Raw genomic sequence first — 18,872 nt, forward strand, 5'->3', positions numbered from 1 at the left:
GCAGCTGAGGGTGGACGGAAAGCGAAACATTGCATACTACTGTCATCGTGAATGTTATCAAATATTATTATGTTCGAGTGTGTGAAATGTGGACAATTATCACTGAACCGATTAGAGACATCCTAACACGTGCTGTGAGGACATACTGACATACGGAATAACTTGATTGATCACACACTGATTGAGCATAGACATAATAGTCCGTTTGATTTTACGATTATCGTTAAGAAAGTGCCCTTTAGAGTGCTTCACTGCTTGCAAACAAAGCTGCATACTAAGAAACTTACACATCTGTTAAAGTATGTTAAGGTGCTAAAATGTTATTATACGCACATTATCATGCCTATTTCTCCTTCAAGCGAAGTGAAACAGGTGTAATATTAATGCTAAACACGACCATTACAGCTTGTTATGTGCCCATGTGGAAGCCTTTTTGACATTTGTAAAACTATAGCGAGAAAGGCGCCGCTTTACTGCCAGTCAAGTGGCCCCACATAATTCACTCTTGATGACATCTAGAAAACAGCAATCCACCATTACAATACCCTAGACGTAATTTCCATTCCTAAGGAGATGTAATCTCGATAATTTTACTCCTTCCCTCTCGCTCGCGGTTTCCCTCGCTTGATTACTCTCCGTTCGCTGTTTCCGAAGCTTTCATTCGTGGTTGTGCACGTCCTTTGTAATGCTAAAACGATCGATCGAAGCCACACCACCCAGCGTTACCGAAGGTGTTTTACGTAATTCACCTTCCCGCGTAGCAAAGAACGCCAAAAAATCCGTCAATTTCATTTACCTTTCTCCACGGCTAACCGCCATATTGCCACCATCAGGAAAGGAGGCGCCTGGCTGTTGGAAAAACGTATTTTCCCTCTATATATTTTGTTTCGTTTTTCGTTTATCATTACTGCCCGCCCTCAGCGGCCCTTGTGGCGCGTCGGTGGAATTGATTGATTAAAGAAATCCCATTTGTCTTCGTGCCGGTACCAACCCAACGGTAGGCCGGCCATCGGTCGAAAGGAGCCAAATTTGGAACGAAAACCCAACCGAGGAGCCTACCTTGCCACACACACACACACACACCCAACAACAGAAGAAAAAAAACAGCTCCATCATTTCATCACTTACGAGCGTTCCATTCCCATCAGCTGATATCACCTCACACTGGGATGCCCTGTGCTTTTGGCAAACGTGCTTCCTTTGCAGGACCAGCGGCAAGGACCAGACACCGTACGTCCTGGTACGGCTTGGGGCGTATTTTTCCCACCTAGACACCTCGTGACAAATGAGCTCGTGTCGCGGCCCCCGGGTCAGGATAGGGCCGGCAAAGTTAATTTATCTTCCAATCCGAATATCGCACCCTTATTTGCGTGTTTCGTGTCCTTGCACGTGGTGCGCGGGTGCTGGTCCTTTTTGCTTTTCACCTCACCCACCAGCAGGCGCTATCCTGTGGGAATGGGATTTTCCTTCTTTCTTTGTATTTTTTTTTTGTTTTTGCTATGGCCACCTTCCGTGCGTTACGACCTTCGACGTATCGATTGACGTCGCTGCTGAGTCGTAATTTGCCTTATCCGTAAATCTTCGCCAAAGTTGACCTTTGGCCGCCGTCCGATTGCAGTCTTCCTTTTTCGCTCCGCTGATTAGACGTTTTGCTCGGCCCGCTAAGAGCGGCTCCGGGAGTAATCATTTGGGCTCGAAGCGTGATTGCGACATGGCGTGTTTGATTAGCATTCGGGCGGCCCATCGAGCGGACCCATCGTGGAACGTGCCACCACAAAGAAGCAGGGCAAGAAAACTGCCCACCGGGGCTGCTGGACGTGGTTTTGTGAAGGGAAACCTTCCAAACGACACATTCGCTCCGATTCTGCTGGCTTAAAAGGCGTGCCCGTTCCACGTTCGAGCGAGAATTCGTTTCCGAGCGCTTGAGTCCCCCGAAGAAGCTCCCGGGAAGTAATTTGGAAATGGGCGTGAAAGTGTCCATTTCCTGCAGCGTCACCGTTTCTTGCGTCTGGCTAGCGCTTGTTTGCGGAAAAAGCCGACCGCTCAGGGACACACCGTTTTTGGCCGACGAGAATTGGGTTATCGCCGGACGCAACCCCCGCTAATGTTTACAGTGACACCGAAAACCCCGCCATCCGTTCGGAAACTTGAAAATGGCGATAATGGACCATTGAAACCCGATGTCTGCCCGATGTTCCCGTTCGGCGCCTGTCTCGTAATGTCTTAATTAGCGGTAAATCCTGGGGCCCCTTGCATTGTCCCTGCCGATCGTGGGGGCAGCGATGACGATGCAGGAGAATGGAAAGGCGGGATTGGGTTAAAATTGAACACGATTACCCTAAATTGCGGACGACCCGAAACGAATGTGCTAAACGTGCCGATGGGAACCAGGTGGGCAAATATTGGCCGTACGGTGCAATTTGCTGTTTGCACTTCACGTTCAGGAAACAATGCAAGGGATCTGTTTGTGTGTGTGTGTGTGTGTGTGTGTATTCGAAATGGGTTCTCACTGACCCATATTTTGTAAAGCGTTTGGGGATTAAAATGGTTCCGTCGTTAGAAATATTGAAATGATAATTTCTTCATTCTTCTATCCGAAGCACCGATTTCAAAGGTATGCTGTATGGTGAATTTAAATTAAAGGCAAACTTGCTGCTATTGACTTTCATTGAATGCAAAGAAAGGGTCCTTCGCAGAATCGAAAAAGGAATCTAACCTAAGAAGGTAATGACAGTGAAAAAGCTTCTCCAATGACGGCCACTGCAGAGGCAATTGAGTGAACGAGGAACTTCGAAAATTTGGCAACACTGCCACATGAAATATTACGCTTCATTATACCACCACGCTCTGCTGCTGCATTCGGCACAGTGATTTTATCGACGAAGGCCAATCGCGAAAAACCGCCACCATCCCACCGACCACCATTTCCGTCGCAATATGTTACTGGAAAATGGTTCCACGCGCGAACCGCCGGCCCATCATCGCACACCGTAAGCGAAACTGGGTGGTGATTTTTCTCGCAAACACCCAGGCATGCGGCCCAGTGCTGCCGGACCATGCCATGTGTTGGTCCGGCTTGGGCGTCGGCTAGCCGGCACGGAACGGACCTCCTCTGCCTGGGTGCCCACACCGGAGACCGAAACAAAAAGTATACACGGGAGACACGTGATTTCCGGTTGTGCAGTTCGTGCCAACTCGTGATTGAGGATGTCCGTAACCGGTTTACCGGTCCGGTGTCCATCCAATCACCCTTTGCCGGGCCCGCGCGAGTAAACATTCAAACCGTACGCGGTTGGGTTGGAAAATTTGAGCCCTCCGCGGCGTGATGCGGGGATGGTTTCTACGGTGGAACGAGCTACAAAATGACTAATTTCGCTCCGACAAAACGGTACGGGCGGGATTCACCTTGGCGTCCGTTGTGCGCCTCACGCCGTGGGCCGAAGGATGAACGACGGTGTAAAATTAATTTGCATATCGGAAATCGTTAAGCTTCACGCCAAAACGGTGCCAGGAGTCCTGGGGTTTGGATGGCTCGCACTGCATACGCTTCGTTTGGCTGGGGAGAGAGAGAGAGAGAGAGAGAGAAAGAACGAAAGAGAAAATACCTGCCCAAGGAAATGCGCCAGTTGTTTTTCACGGGCTGTGCATTTAGTGACAATTGGCTAAGGGCTTGCGGGTGCCGACACCCAATAATATGTTTAAAAATAAAACATTTAAATGCCGTCCCTGGGCAAGGTGGTGGAAGGTCTACAATATGCATTGTATGCAAGGAAGGATCCCGCATTCCGTTTCTATGAGTAAAAATACTTTGTTTTCGAAGCGACCACTCTACACCAAAAGATACATATTTGTTTTAAGATTCACAAGTGAAAAATTTATGATTTGAGGATACAAAAAAAAGTATGCAATACGTGAAAAATATGCCATAAATATACTCGACCTACATAAGCACGGAAATGTACCAAATGAACGAATTTCAACTGCATAGAGACAAAAAGAGAACTGCATTGGATTAGCCAGCACAAAACCAACACACACACATAGCATTACCCGCAAATCAACTGCAAAAAGTCAACAAGATCTAACGATGCAGTTTCACACGGTCGCACAACTGCAGCAACGCCAGCCAGAAGCATTCTGCAACACATAAAAAAGGAACACGACCGTGGCAAAAAATCGCCCCTCAAAAAACACAAAAAGCAATACGCAAAACAAACATTAAACCCCACCCTGAAACGGCCTAAAAGCAGAAGCGGATCGTCCAAACCGTTGTCAGCTTCCGGGGGCTCTTCTTTTTTTTGTCGGGAAGAGGTTCAACTCGGAATTAATGAAATGCAACGGTGACTGCGCTTCCGGTGGCATGCTCTATTTGCCGTGTGCTTTCCGGCGGTCGGGATGTTCGGCCACCGAATCTGGGTTAAGAATTCATCCTCGGGCCATCTTCCGTGGCGAACCACAGCCTCCATCTGGCAGCAAGCCACACGCTTTCGTTCCGTTCGCAGTTCCGTCCCAGCGGCAGAAAAAGGGGCACCTTTTCCATTCCGTCGCAACCATTTTCACGGGGTCTCCGTGTTGAAAATGCACATTGTCCCACTTCACACTGCGTTTGGCCAGCGGACGGCTTTGGCCTACCTCGGTGAGGAAGGACAACAAAAAACGCTGGTGTCCGCTATTGTTATTGTGACAAGTCTTTGACAGCCATTTCGTGTCGGTGCATATTTTTCTTTCCTCATTCTTGCCTGCCTTATGAGAAAGCATTTCCCTAGCCAACCCTCCGAAAGATACACCCCTGGTTGTCCGCAAGCGGCCCGTAATGCATTTTCCATCGCCACAGAAAACATGCCCACCAATGTCACTATCCTGTCAGTGCTCGTGTCCTTTCCGGGGAGTGAGGGTGCGAGCACCAAACCCCAATCGGTGGCCCACTTCCGGGGAACCCCTTTCCGGTGGGAAGGGAGAAGACCATGATCGGAACATTGTCACCCTTTAGGCACGACGCGATGGTGGGAGGATGTCATTTGGCGACATGCTTGCGATGGATTGTGTCGTTTCTCTCCTTGACAGCCGCTGTCGAAGGGTTGGTTGAGGGTTTATTTTTTGTTCATTTCTCATTCGTTCATGAATGGTAAATTTGAAGTTCTCCTTCCGGCAGCCATCAATTAATTATGCTACAATTACTCCATCACGTCACGATGGAAATTCGAATGGTGACATATTTTTTCACACGACCAAACCGGTGGCTGTTGCTTTTTGGTAGGGTTCTTGTTCCATAAATCTACCTTTAGTGTACCGCTGATAATGGATTATATGACTAATTTTTTGTTTGTTAATCATTTAAAGAGCTCAACGCACTCTTGTAGAATTGTGTAGAGCGTTAATGCATACGTGTAAATACAACCGAGGAAATGGATTTGCTTGATTAATTTTCCCCAAAGGAAAATCAGAAAACCAGTCACCGCAAACGATCCCGATGGGGCTACTAATTATCTAAATGATCCTTCGGGTAGATATTGCAAAGTGCAAGAAATTAACGTACAAACCCAACCGGAAGCCGGCGTTTTCTACGCAACCTGGACACTATATGGCTGACCAAATACGACACGAAAACGCCACGCCATCACCAATGTTGGGTTGGGAGATGGATGGAGCAAAAAAAAAAATATATATATATTTATATCGCCCGTTACTCATCGCTCGCATTTCATCGGTGGTTTGTTCTCATTAGCTAATGGAACAGAATGACATTTTACCTTCCCGAGCGGCACCCGGCGAACGGTCATGGTCCACGGAATCGAAGGAATATGAGAGGGGGAAAAAAATAATACAACTACGAGCAATATAACCTGATCGCATGGCGGACGGGAAACTGATTTTTGCAATGATTTTAGGTACAATTTCACGCAAATCTGATCCCTAATAGCTGGCCCGGGAGGGATTAGTGGAAAACGATATGCAACCCGTGGGGAATAATTTGCTGCTCCGTAGAGTTCAAGTAATTTTGTGTGGTTTTGGTATTTTGATAATTATTTTAATGCTTTTTTAAAGGCTTCCATCATCCACGATAAAAGCGATTTTTAGCATTTTAAAGCATGCCGTTTTTTGCAGGACTTCTATTTTACCATCAAAATAACCTTTTCTGTTTGTTTTTCTCCATTGAAGGTGGCCTCCCTTTGATGTACTCACCAGCACCCCGCGGTGACTGTGATAATTGCTGTCCCATCCGAGAGCCAAAGGACATACAACTGTTTCTCTTCACCAGGTAAGTAGGGCTATGACCGACGCGGACGGATCGCGAGGGCACACTTCAGGAATCTCTAATCGATGAAACGCTGTCTTTTTTTTTCGGGCGCGTGTCCTCCGCAGGGAAAATCCGGACACTGGCGACACGCTGTTCGTGTCGGACAAAAAGCTCCTCCGGACGTCGCACCTGAACCGCACCAATCCGCTCGTCGTGTACATGCACGGGTTCTCCGAGCGGGCCCCAGGCGGTGCCGGTGAAAGCAGCAAGCAGATGAAGGACGCCCTGCTCGAGGCGGATGACTACAACGTGGTCCTGGTGGATTGGAGCCCGCTAGCCGCGCTGCCATGGTACCTCAACTCCGTCCAGAACGCGCCTCGCATCGGCCGGTATATCGCACGGTTCGTCCGGTTTTTGGTACTGTCCGAGTTTCCGCTCGAAAAGATTCATCTCATCGGGTTCAGTCTCGGTGCCGAGGTGGCCGGTTTTGCCGGTAGAACGCTCAACGAGTGGGGGCTTAAGCTGCCCCGCATTACCGGTGAGTATTTCGGGCGTCGGAAACTGGTGGATAAGATCAAACAAAGCGACAAACCGTAGCCTCCCGTTTGCTGGATTATACAAGAACTTGGCCGTAGCGCTTCTTTAAACAGCAACCCCCTTACTCGCTAGCAACAGGGTTCCAGTAGGGCGAGAAGCCGGAAAACAATCTCGGAAAAGGACGAAACTCCGGGGAAAAAATAACCTTACACCAACGAACGGAACACGATACAAAGATGGGAACTGCTCAAGCACCACGAGCCCGGTTCATTATGCAAAGGATCCGACGCTGGGCAAACTTTGAAGGCGTGCGAGGGCACGAAGCGAAAAGAAAAGCGGCAAAAACTTTAAATCCCACAAAACACAGACACGCTGAGACAGTGCGGCAAAGCTTGTCGGCTTAAAATGCAGCGGTAGTGCTCGCGTCGGGACAAAAACGGGTCAGGTTGTATATATTTTTTTTACACGATTCAGAGGAAAAGTTTCCCACGAAAGAAAAATGTACCCTTCCATAGCAAGAAGGAGGCGAGGCTATCCCGATTTATAAATCAACCGTCAATACAGGAAAACCGCGAGGAGGGTTAGTTGAGACAAATTAAGAAACTTCATTGAAGCAGTTACAAGCCTGCTGGGCCATTTTGTAAGCCCTATGCTACAAATGAATGCGTGTGTTACAAGCCAAGGGAGATAGAAACCACTATTTCAAAAGAGACACCCACAAAACAGCTACTGGCGGGTGGATAGTATCGAACCACGGGTACTAAACCAGCTCCGCTCGACCAGGACCTGCCAATCGATCAATCTTCGGTATATTGAATTTGCTTCTGCCATCCAGCGCTCCTTGCGCTATTAGCAGTCGCCTGCCCGGCCAGTCTACGTGCTCGGCGCTTTCGTTCATCAGCAGAAGGAATATTTATTCGCTCCGGCGGAAATGACGATAAAAATTTATACGGTATTTATTTATTGTTCGCATTCTTGCTCCTTCCCGGGGCTTGTGTTTCGTGCTGGAAGCCGGCGCAAAAGAACGAACGCCCAAAAGCGGAAAAAGCCATCCAAGAAAACTATTGCACACCAACTGGGTTCACGCTCGCGCCAGCAAATCCATCAGCGAACGTTCGCGAAGCTCCTGTGATGTGGTTCAGTTTTCCCAAGCGAACCATCCGGCGGCTGTCAACGTGCACAGGAACGGCTAGCTTTTCGTTTCCATCATGTTTTTTTTGCTCTTTCTCTGTCTCTCTCTCTCCCGAACCCTTCTTCGATCCATGCCATTATCGGTTGTTCGCGCGTCTTGCTTTCGATAGCGCCCCCCATCTATAGGCCGTTTGGGGTAATAAAAAAGGGAAAAGCTCTCAAGAATCGGTATGCAGCCCATAAAAGTGAGCCGTCTTTGGTGGTCCAAACGCACGGCCTCGCGGTCGTCAGGTCACTTACAACGGATCGGGCCTGGAAGCAGCCATCAAAACTTTTGCCGGGCCCATAAATCAAAGCGAAGTATGACACGGCCCTGCGAGATCCCTCCGACACGAGCGGCTCGTGTCCGTAGGAGCCTCTCGAAAACAATAACGGCCAATCGTCCACCGGATGTCCCCGCGAATGTTGTTCGGCTCACAGTAGAAGCGAGCCTCGTTGCCGGGTGGCCTTTGATTAATTGCATAACGACCGATCGTCCTTGATGGAAACGTCCTTTTGGGGGGTGCTGCTCCCGATTCTTCGATCCGCCCTGATCTCGCAGCTGATGTACGTTTCACCTTACGCGTTTTCTCCATTTTCCTCGCAACAGGTCTGGATCCGGCGTTCCCGCTTTACGCATTCGGAGGAGCCTCCCAGCGGCTCAGCCCGAAGGATGCAGAGTTCGTGGACGTCATACACACGGACGGTGGTCTTCTAGGTTATCCGTGGCCTCTTGGTCACGTAGATTTCTACCCAAATGGTGGCATTCCATTGCAACCGGGCTGCGCCAAGCAGGAGTTGGCGAAGAACCGCTGGCTCGGTGTCTTCATTGGGTGCAGCCACGCCCGAGCCTGGCAGTACTTCGCTGAGTCCGTGACGCGCCCTCGAGCCTTCCTTTGTGAACGTTGTGAACCGAGCGAACGATCAGGATCCGCACGATCATCCCGGGATGCCGGAAATTGCACCATGACCCAGGAGGTGTTCATGGGGATGCACACCGACCGCCGGATGCGCGGCAAGTACTACCTTTCGACGAACCCGCAGCCACCGTTTGGCAAGAATTTCATGCCGGACGAGGCGCTACAGTTGCGGAAGAAATCCTAACAAATGCCAAACCTGCGCCCAGCTTTCCCGCGGGCAACCACGCTTTAGGTAGGCTTTATACAATTAATAATAAATTCAAATTTTAAACGAGTGCCACAAACGCTCCACGGTCTATTTATTGCTCGGGGTCAAAAACGGGTCCACACTGTGAACTATCAAAGGAAGCTATCTATTAAATATGTAGCTCGTCCCGGGCTCGGGAGAAAAAGGGTCAAAGCCACAAGAACGCCACATAACCACATCATAATGTACAGCGGACGATGGGGCGCCTTTCTTCAACGAAAACATTAATAAGGTGCACGTGTATTTCGATTTGTTTGCCTTCTCGTACCCTGTCGGTTTTTGGGGCTTTTTTTTCTTGAGAGTCCATTAAATTCTCAGCAAGTTCCCTCCCAGCAAGCCACTGCGCATCACCTCTAACCGTACGACCTTTGTGCTCGCGTCCTTTGCATCCGAAATGTCCTCGTTACGCTCGGTTAACCCGTTTGTTTCATAATTTATCGCCAACCAATCACCCGGGCCGCGATTCGACACGTACCACGCGTGGCGCTTGTTTGCTTCCTTCGCCGTGCGACGAAATAAGGAAATGAGGTGTTGATAGGATTTTTTTTTCCCGACCGCTAATAGGAAATTCATGGGAAAATTACACACGGTCGCGCGCGCGTACCGACGTGTGGTTGTGAAGATGGGAGATGTGAAATGGAATTGAGAGGACAGAAAGATGGAGAGCGAATAAAACGCGACCACACACCGAAAGATATTTACAAGATTGCCCTGATGGCGCTTCCGGTACGACAAATAGCGCACGGAACGACAAATGATCTGTTATCGCCGCTGGTTGACGATGGAATCGTGCATCCGGAGCGAATAAATCATTGCCGGAACAAATTTCGAAATGATGAATATATCTCGCACATGCATCGTTGCGAATCATTTAAAGATGACATCGCAAAAAAAAATAGCAAGAACCCGAAATTTCCGTCTCTGAAAATTGCGGAACAGATTTTCACAATAAAAAAACACACAACGCACCACGGCTATGCGGTTGCTGCTCAATCATTATTAAGCTGATAATCATTAATTAAACATGCTGGTGCAGTGCGCATTTTACGCTCGCAAAAGCATCACTCGGCCATAAATGGAAATTTTAATAACAAACGCTGCTTTCCGCTTTCCTGCCCGATTCGTCCTCTCCCCAAAAAAAAAACATTCGCAACATTGAGTAACGACGAGAGCCAATTTGAGACAGTCGACATACGAGATCCCCGAGATGGGAAAACTCAAAGCAAATCTTCGACATCACCCGAGCTGTTGGGATCCGGTTTGTTGGAAACATTGAAATTTATGCCTCCCGGTGGACGGAAGCGAAAGACAAACCAACCAGCTTGGATGTCTTTGCTGCTGATGGATCCTTGCCGTTTCTCGGCTGGACATTTATTTCTTGGTTTGCTTTCCATCTCCGTTTCCCCACATCGGGTCGTTGTCCGTTCTACTGCAGGAAAAGTGTCTTATTTTTTTCTTCATAGTGTAGAAAAGCGGCTTTTCGCTTGTTTTTTTTCCTCCCCAAGGAAAAAGTTACTCATAACGATCCTGCGAAAATCTGTTGGCCAACTGTAGTAATCGCCGGGCAGTAACAGAGGAATGTTCAGAGTAAGTCCCACAGCACGACAAATGAGATTGTGCAATCGTGCACGAAGCTTTCCCGGTAATTATTTGGCAAATAATGAGCAGCATCTTCGAGGATGGCATGAAAGCATCGTACTCTATCGTTGATTCAGTTTTCCCTGGTTGAAATAGCATGTTTGGGCTTCGGGTTTTTGGAGAATAATAAATGGGCATTCGGTGTACTATAGTACGAATGAAAATCCTTCTACCAATGCCACCGCTCCAATTGATATCGGAGAACATAAAGCGCGCTCTGAGACAATAAATTCCAAACGAACGTCTTAGGCTACCCAATTAGATGCGTGCTACGCCGTCACCAGTCACGTGATGAGAATGTCCTTTAACCCCGACCACGCTTAATAACGAACGCGGTTTAAGACCGATCACCGATACTATCTCATTAGCAAGATAGACTACCTCATTAGTGTAAATGGATGGAAACGTGAATGGAGCCGCATATCTGCTGATGCAAGCACAACGACAGATTCGATGTCAGTCCGGCTGCACCGTCTGCACATTTGCAGTATTGTGTAACACCGAGCAGCCACCGGCAGGCCGCTTCATTATTCTAGCGCTTTGAACCGTAAGAACCATCCCTTCTTAGCCACCGGAATCGCTCGATAACAATAGCTTCGTCCTTCGCTACCGTGCTCTCCATTCACGTCCACGCATGCAAGCGAAAATAGAAACGTTTGACGAATCTCAATCACATGATCCAACCACTCTGAGTGGGAAAATGCCAGTGAAACCGGCAATACCACTCGCCTGAAAGCTCGACCCAGGAGTATTTTTAGCTGAATCCCTGTCCACACACACACACACGCGACTTCCTCCGCGCGTGGGTTTCCAGCCTCCTGTCAGTCCGATAAACGCATCCACGAGCTCCGACCACGCACATGACGCAGTAAAAAAAAACAATCTGCCCGATTTCTCTCGGAGAAATCCTCTCAAGCGACGTACTCTCCGGTGTTCCAAGGATGCGTGGATGTAGGTGGCGTGTAGGTGTCGATGACGTAGCACACGCACACAGCTTCATTTTAAGGAGCCGGTCGGAGCCAAGCAGACCAATTGGAGCCAACATGCGGTGGTGCTTTGTTTAATTGCGCTAGATTTCCTTTGGCCAATGACAAATATTTTGCTAGATTTAGCGATTTTTTTTTATTCGAATTGCAATTCATCCAAAAAAGCCTGAGGACATTGATAAAGCTATGAAAAAAGAAACTTTATCAAACAAAAATATACTTGCATAACCGAGGAAGTGGGACAAACAAAATTAAACCGACTCGTCTGTTCAAAAAATATCTCATAATTCATGGTATGTATCCACGTGAAACCCTTCATTTGCTTCCATTTGTAATCTTCCAAAAAGCCATAACTAAAAACCACATCCAGTGGGAGTAATAATTCCCATTCATCACACCTCATCAATGCGCCATTGTCCCCCGTCGTGTAATATCCTCGCGACGGTGATGGGGAACAATAAAATTACAAATGCAAAAACCATACTTCTCACCCCACCAGAGCTTTCTATCTCTCTCTTTCACACACTCTCTCACAAAACTATCGCACCACGTCCTTTGTCTCGCGGCGCATGTCACTCTAGTTTTTCTCGTTCACGCCGTACCGTTCCTCGGGCAGGACGCGACAAGCAACCCCCGGGAGCAACCGCTGTATACAAATGGCAAATATTTACCAAACGTGATTTCTCCCCCGATCCAAACCGAAAGCCGTCCGTCAAGCGCTTCCTAGGCTGGTACGCGGTGGCAAGGAGCCGAAGTGGGCCACCTCATCCACCATCCTTCTTTCCGAGCTTTCGCTTGGTCGCGTTGAGAAGTGGGTGGGTGGTTGGATGATTGGTACGAGTTGATCCCGTGGAAAAGTGAGTTGCTCGAACGCAACCCGAGCAGGATTGGCGTGGGAAGTAAACCCGTCGAAGGCAGTTTTTCCATCAGCCCAGGATCCGGGATGATTTCTTCGCGCACATTCGCCGGGTTTCCCATGCTTCTCTCGTTACACCGGGCGGGCGGTGAGTGGGAACTATTTTTACATTTCCCCACCCAACAACAGCAGCCAGCAGCAGCAGGCGTTGGTGTTGCAACGCCTACTCGTCCTGACGGCAACTGGGATATGTGAGAGCAGTTTTCTTTTGCCCGTTCCGTTGCCACGGCACTGGTGACGTCGTGAGTGAGAAATTGATTTATCAACCACCACCATCGTCAATCTTCGCAAGACATCGAACGCTCCCCAGAGACAGGGAATTGACTGTCAATACGTCTAAAGAGCGTCGGATAAATTACGCCTTTATCAAGATGTGCCATTGCAATCAAGCTGTGCAATTCAAGTCGGTTCGGAACGTCGTGGCTTGCGTTTGAACCTTATAAATCCTCCTCTGTACATAGTAGAAAGTGCGCGTTGACATTAGCCCACCACTTGTTGGGGAAAATCCCACCCCCTAGGCGCGTGAGTAATGCGCACCAACACCTGTAAAAGCGTGGTACTTACGATTTTCGTATGTAACGCCGATAGCTCCCGCTCCGTTACACGTCGATTTGCTGCCTCCCGGCGGCGCTGCCGGAACTGGCTGTATTTGTACGCGATAATGGCACCCGGCATGGCCAGGGCTTCCAGCGGTGACTTCCGGCCGAACGGCATGGTGTAGCTTTCACAAAATTCGTGCCCTAACGCGGGGTGATGTGTGTTTGGGATTTTCCTCCAAATTTAATTTTAATTCACTCGCGTCACGGTGGAAAAAACACCACACACCCAATTCCTCCCACACGGGCGCTGTTTTCACTTTTGTAATAACAAAAAAGAAACACCCACACACGTTCGCTTGCGATGCTTTGGCTGCACGGAGGAAAATTTTAACAAATGCGCGCGTCGCACACACACTCGCACTCGTGTTTGTACACTCACTCGCGGGCGCGGAAAATCACATCGAACGTCGAGGCGGAGGTATAGGGTTTTCCCTGCTTATATGACCGTGATCGAAGGGCTTGCCCGTACCCGGAAGCGCTGGATTTTGTCGGTAGCTGATTCGCGAGAGCCAAACCCACTCGCGCTGCTCATCGTTCACCTGGGAACCGGTGGCAGATGTTTCACACCACAAACTAAACAAACCGCACACGCTAACGAGCTAGCGGGTGCCTCGACGAAGCATTATTCGCTGGTATTTTTAATTGATTTTTGCTTCGCCACACAATGCTACGCGTTCAGCATCGCCCTGTAAAACTTACGCTTAAAACCGGTACGGTTAATTGCTTTCGATTTTTTTTACCAGGCAAATCCACCAGAGCAGCCTCAAGCTTGCTTATAAATAGTCTTAATTTTCACTATTCATCCACGATCGAAGACGGTTTGGGGTACGCTGAAAGAAAAGAGCATAGAGAGTTTCAGATGAAAAGCATAAAAAATACGTCTCTAAAACGCAGAAAACGTTGCATTCGGTATGAAAAAAAAATCCCAAATAAAATATTCAAATGACATAAAATGTCGATAAAAAGGTCGGTTACACGTTTGAAAACGGTTTCTACGGGGCGACCGAACACACCGAAGTTTTCCTTCAACTTTTCGTTCAAAAACATCCCAACACCATTAATGGCACCACTGGCCGTCGGATGGACTACAGAGCCAACGCCGAATGTTGGTCCTTTCGCAGGGACTCGAACCGTTCCAAAGCCCTCCGGCATAAATCGTAAAATCACGCTCACCGAGGGTCACATTAACGGTCGCAAACGTAGCGACATCGCACCGGTGGTGCCCACAATTGTGGCGTTACATTTCCATCGGCACTATTTCACGTCACCCTCCGCTCGGTGGGGATTTTCCGTTCTTCATTCCCCCCACTAGAAGCGTCTTATCTGCGATCGATCACAATCGCCGAAAGGGGAACAACCAGAATGTAGCGTGTACGCAGCGAACGGGACGCCCATTTATGGGCAACATAAACGCTAACTTCCCTTTCCATCGGCCACTCGGTGTGGGCCGCTCCCACAGAGCCACCCGATATATATTAGACGTTATCGTAATCGGCACCGGTGGCGGCTTATGCTGACCATCCGTCCGTTCGTCGCGTTCGCGTTGACCTTTTTGCCGGTGGTGGCACATTTTGGACAATGTATCAATCGAGCCGGGAAGCTCTCCCAAACGGTAGCTTGTATCGGTGCGAACATAATGACGCTGCGAAAAGGCACCACATGCGAGAGGGGATCCAATTGCGACGATATTACGAGGCCCACTGCAAGTCACCACGAATCAAGTAAACCCCCATGTGGCCAGTGACCAATGTGCTTTGACAACGTTTGCTGACATTTGTCTGTCTCGGGAGGCTTACGAAAAAAAACCCCGCTTTTTCGTCCCGCCGGCTTGGGAATTTGGACATTTGAAATCTTCTTTGCGGGGATTGTTTTTCAGACTTCTTGGTGCTGCCAACAGCGAGCAGGTTGTATTTGTGGTCGTAAAAATGTTGCTGAATTTCACAATCTACCTTAAAAATGGGGGCATTTTCTGTTTAAATTCAGTCAAGACGTTTAGCAAAAAAACATGTCTATAAACCATTCCCTGTAGTAACTCATTTATTAAATGTAAATAGGTACATTTGTATAAAAAAAACGTACAAAGATGACTGAGTTTTAGGGTGTTTTTATATCGAAAATCTTGCCCCCTTCTATAACATGCACTTAAAATATGCCTCCTTGTGACATATGCGCGTGATTGAGCAAATATTGTGGTCACATATCATTCCGCCGTTTCGTTTGGCCCCTTCTCAAAACCCACAGCGGCTCAAACAGCAAAAGGGCACGCTGGCGGTGAAATCATTTCACCATGTTGCCCCCTGTACCGATCCCACGATCATAAGTCAATGCGCAAGAAACATACTCACACATCACACCAAGTCAAATGCTCTATTTGACTTTGCGACCGGGCTTTCGCCACACAATCGATATCCCACCAACATACCACCAGGCGCCTCCATCGCCTCACGAGAGGTGGAGGCGGCAGAAAAAAAAAACCATACGCGCTTGAAACACCTGACCGGGAGCGTGGGAGGTGGAAGAAACCATTGCTCGATTCTCGCTTGACACCTGCGACGATGGTGCGCGATATCCTTGGGCTGCCCCACATTCAATGGCGGGCTTCCGGTTGGGGCACAAATGGACGAGGGAAAATGCCAAGCCACCAGCCGGGTCCAACGCCGCATGTGGATTAATAGTTATTTCTTTTACGGGCGTATTTTCTCCTCGCCCCCCCGCTAACTGAAGCTCCCAAGGAATGGCCGGGGAAAATCAGCACCCTCAACCGCTCAAGGAGATTCGATATCGAGCCGGTGGTGATGGCGGATGGAAATGCGCTGAGCTTTCCATCCGGGGCCGCGTGTCAAAGGGTTGGAGGAAGCCCAACTCCAAGTGGCCGTGTGTGTGTGTATGGGTTCAATATGTCATGAATATGAATATGGCATAGATCGGCGGTAGTGGGAGTCGAGCGGAGCGTACATTTAAAAACATGACGACACATAAACTGACACGGTAAAAGCTTTCGGCCGTGGTTTTTTTTCTGCAACAATTTCTTAAGCGTTTGTGCGATTTCCTATAACCTTTCATTTAAAGAATTCTTTACGCCTTACCTCGAATTTGAGAGATAATTTGTATTCTTGTGTAAAAAGTTACACACCATCAAGCTATAAAATAATAACATTTTGCTCTGTTGCTAAATAAAACCCCTTTAATTTCACCATATTGCTTGTAAGCGTTGCGTCATACTCATAACTAACTCCGCTGAAAGTGTAACAGCTAACTAGCGAAGCGTCTGGTCGAACAGGACAAACAACGATCAGTAAATCGGTTCTCCCCCCTTTTTCTTTAGCAATATCCCGACGGCCTCGACCAGCCACGATGCAAATCAGATTCGATGCCAATAAAATATCGGCCGTCGGTGGCACTCGCTCGTCGGTGACATTCCCACGGGGAACCCGATGGCTGACGCGCTGAAAACACTAGCCTTCCTCTTTCTAGCGCCTCCTCCGGATGACCTGGCAAAGCGTCGTCGACGGCGCTGGGAGCCCTAGTAAGGGCGCTGTTCGAATTTCATTATGTAAAGTGACTTTGGTGTACCACGGCGCCAGCGGGTTAGCTAGTGCTTGGTGTCGTGGTGGTTAGCAGGATTCCTATTTCATATTTCGTATTGATAAAACACCGATATCACACGCCGTCTGCTGGTTTAGCGCTCCGGGTGATTTCTTTTCGTTTCGTGCTAGGTGATCCTATTCCTCCAGCCGTGTGGTTGGGGAAACGGATTCGAAATGATTTTCCCTCCCCAATGCGAGGAGAGCAAAACCCACTTCAGAAACGAATGTTGCTGGTCTAATCTCTAGCGAGTCAAGAATCAATCGAAAGAAAATTAAACAAAGCACGAGAGCGCGTTTTCGGAAGCCACTAGCTTTTTGTTTTTTGCTGAAACGTTATAAAAATGAATAACTAGCCGTTTTTATGACCGACAGACGAACGGGCCCTTGCTGATCGCTAAAAATATTGCCATATTGACTGTTCCGTTCATCGAACGGCAAGGTGACTTTTTCGTGACCAACACCTGACGAAACCGGATCACTGCTCGGAAGCCTGCCAGTCAGTATGCGGCACTCATTTGGTAGTCTAATTCGGTTCAACTCAAGCGAACTAAACCTCCGCAGCCCGCCTCAAAAGGGCCACAATCTGCCAATAGACCATTTGCAAATTAGTCCCGACGAGCGGCACAATAAATGTGGTGGCCGTACGAGCTTTGGAGCAGTTCAGCACTCGAACACGTTCGAGCTGAGTGGCTTATGAGGAAGAATCCGTACTAGCTCAATGCAGGAAGGTGAGAAGATTCGAGCTGAAACCTGACCCAATGTTTGACCTCTAATAATTTTAGACATCCCCTGTGGGGCTTCGAGCGGCTTAGCGTATTTTGGCTCATGTTGCATTAGCACAACGGCTAAGTTCATGAACAAATCGCATCAGGATAGCCGACGGTAGATTATGGGCTTTGATTTTCCGGCTATATTAACAAAAAGGTAGAAATTACTGCACTCTTCGACTTCTCTAAAAATAGAACCCAGATGCGGCAAGTAATTTGCAAAAAGTCTTCGGGGGCGATACTTTATAGCAATACAATTTTTTATCTTATTTATAGCAGTTCAATATTATTTTTAAACCCATGTTCAAACAAATACGTAAAAACATATCGACTGTTCGATTTTCGAGCTATACCTCCTAGAAAAATTGCTTTTTTGCTGCAATATTGAAGGATGAAACAGAAAATAACCCCGTCATCGGTCTTCATCACATTCTTTGATTCGCGACGACATTGCATAACTTATTCAATAATTGTAATACCGATTATTTGCTCCATTCCACGGATGGTTACAAAGGCCCTCGTCATTGGACAATAAGAAGCAATGAATATTTAAATTCCAAGTCAATAGAAGATTCTGCAAATAATGATGACTGTTGATAAATGTATGTATTACCAACATAATAAATACTTAACTGTCTACCTGATAGCAAGTTCATTCGCATTGGTTTCACATCTAGAAACAATGATGCATCATTTAATACTCCTCAGATTTCAGCTGTGTTTTTTTACTACTTCTCGTTAATGACACCTCACAAATCGCAATAAACGCGCTTGCACGAGCGCTTAACGTCGAGAAAATTTTATCCAACGTTTATCTTTGCTCTTGGCGCTCGGTACGATTGTGAATATCAGAAGGAGAAAATCTAGCGATACGCCACCAACTATCCCGTCGCAGGAAGCGCGCGGAATGTCAGGGAAGTCCTCGAACAACAGGTTCCCATCTCTATTGTCTTCTCGCCTCGAGCGGCAAATGCAAAAACTTTGCATTATAAGTGGCGCGAAGAAACGGGGCAAAAAATCATGAAAATTCTGCGCATTAACATTCTACAGCTTCTGTGTGTTGTATTTTTTTTTCTTCACTCTACTCTCACAGCATTTCGAGGACCGGAAGCGCCCGGAGTGCTTCCTCGTCAGATGTCAATCCGTAGGCGGAGGCGCAAGGGGGAGAGCAAACAAAAACTATTCTCCTTGCTTCTTCTACCCGTACACGACCCATTCTTAACTATGCTTGCGGTCGTGATTGTGAAAAAATCTCTCCCAAGTACAA

The 18,872-nt window shown here is 48.0% G+C and overlaps 1 protein-coding gene across 1 annotated transcript in view; it reads right to left on the reverse strand.

Annotated features, from left to right (window-relative positions):
• The window catches only part of LOC128721961 (collagen alpha-1(XVII) chain), a 28,747-nt gene extending 15,381 nt beyond the window's left edge, over positions 1-13,366 (reverse strand). Inside the window, exon 1 of the mRNA XM_053815772.1 lies at positions 13,217-13,366. Coding sequence (XP_053671747.1) covers positions 13,217-13,366 — 150 coding nt within the window. The remainder of the gene's footprint in view (positions 1-13,216) is intronic.
• Positions 13,367-18,872: the final 5,506 nt, after the last annotated feature.

The sequence above is a fragment of the Anopheles nili genome, chromosome 2, assembly GCF_943737925.1.
Source record: "Anopheles nili chromosome 2, idAnoNiliSN_F5_01, whole genome shotgun sequence".
Lineage (NCBI taxonomy): Eukaryota > Metazoa > Arthropoda > Insecta > Diptera > Culicidae > Anopheles > Anopheles nili.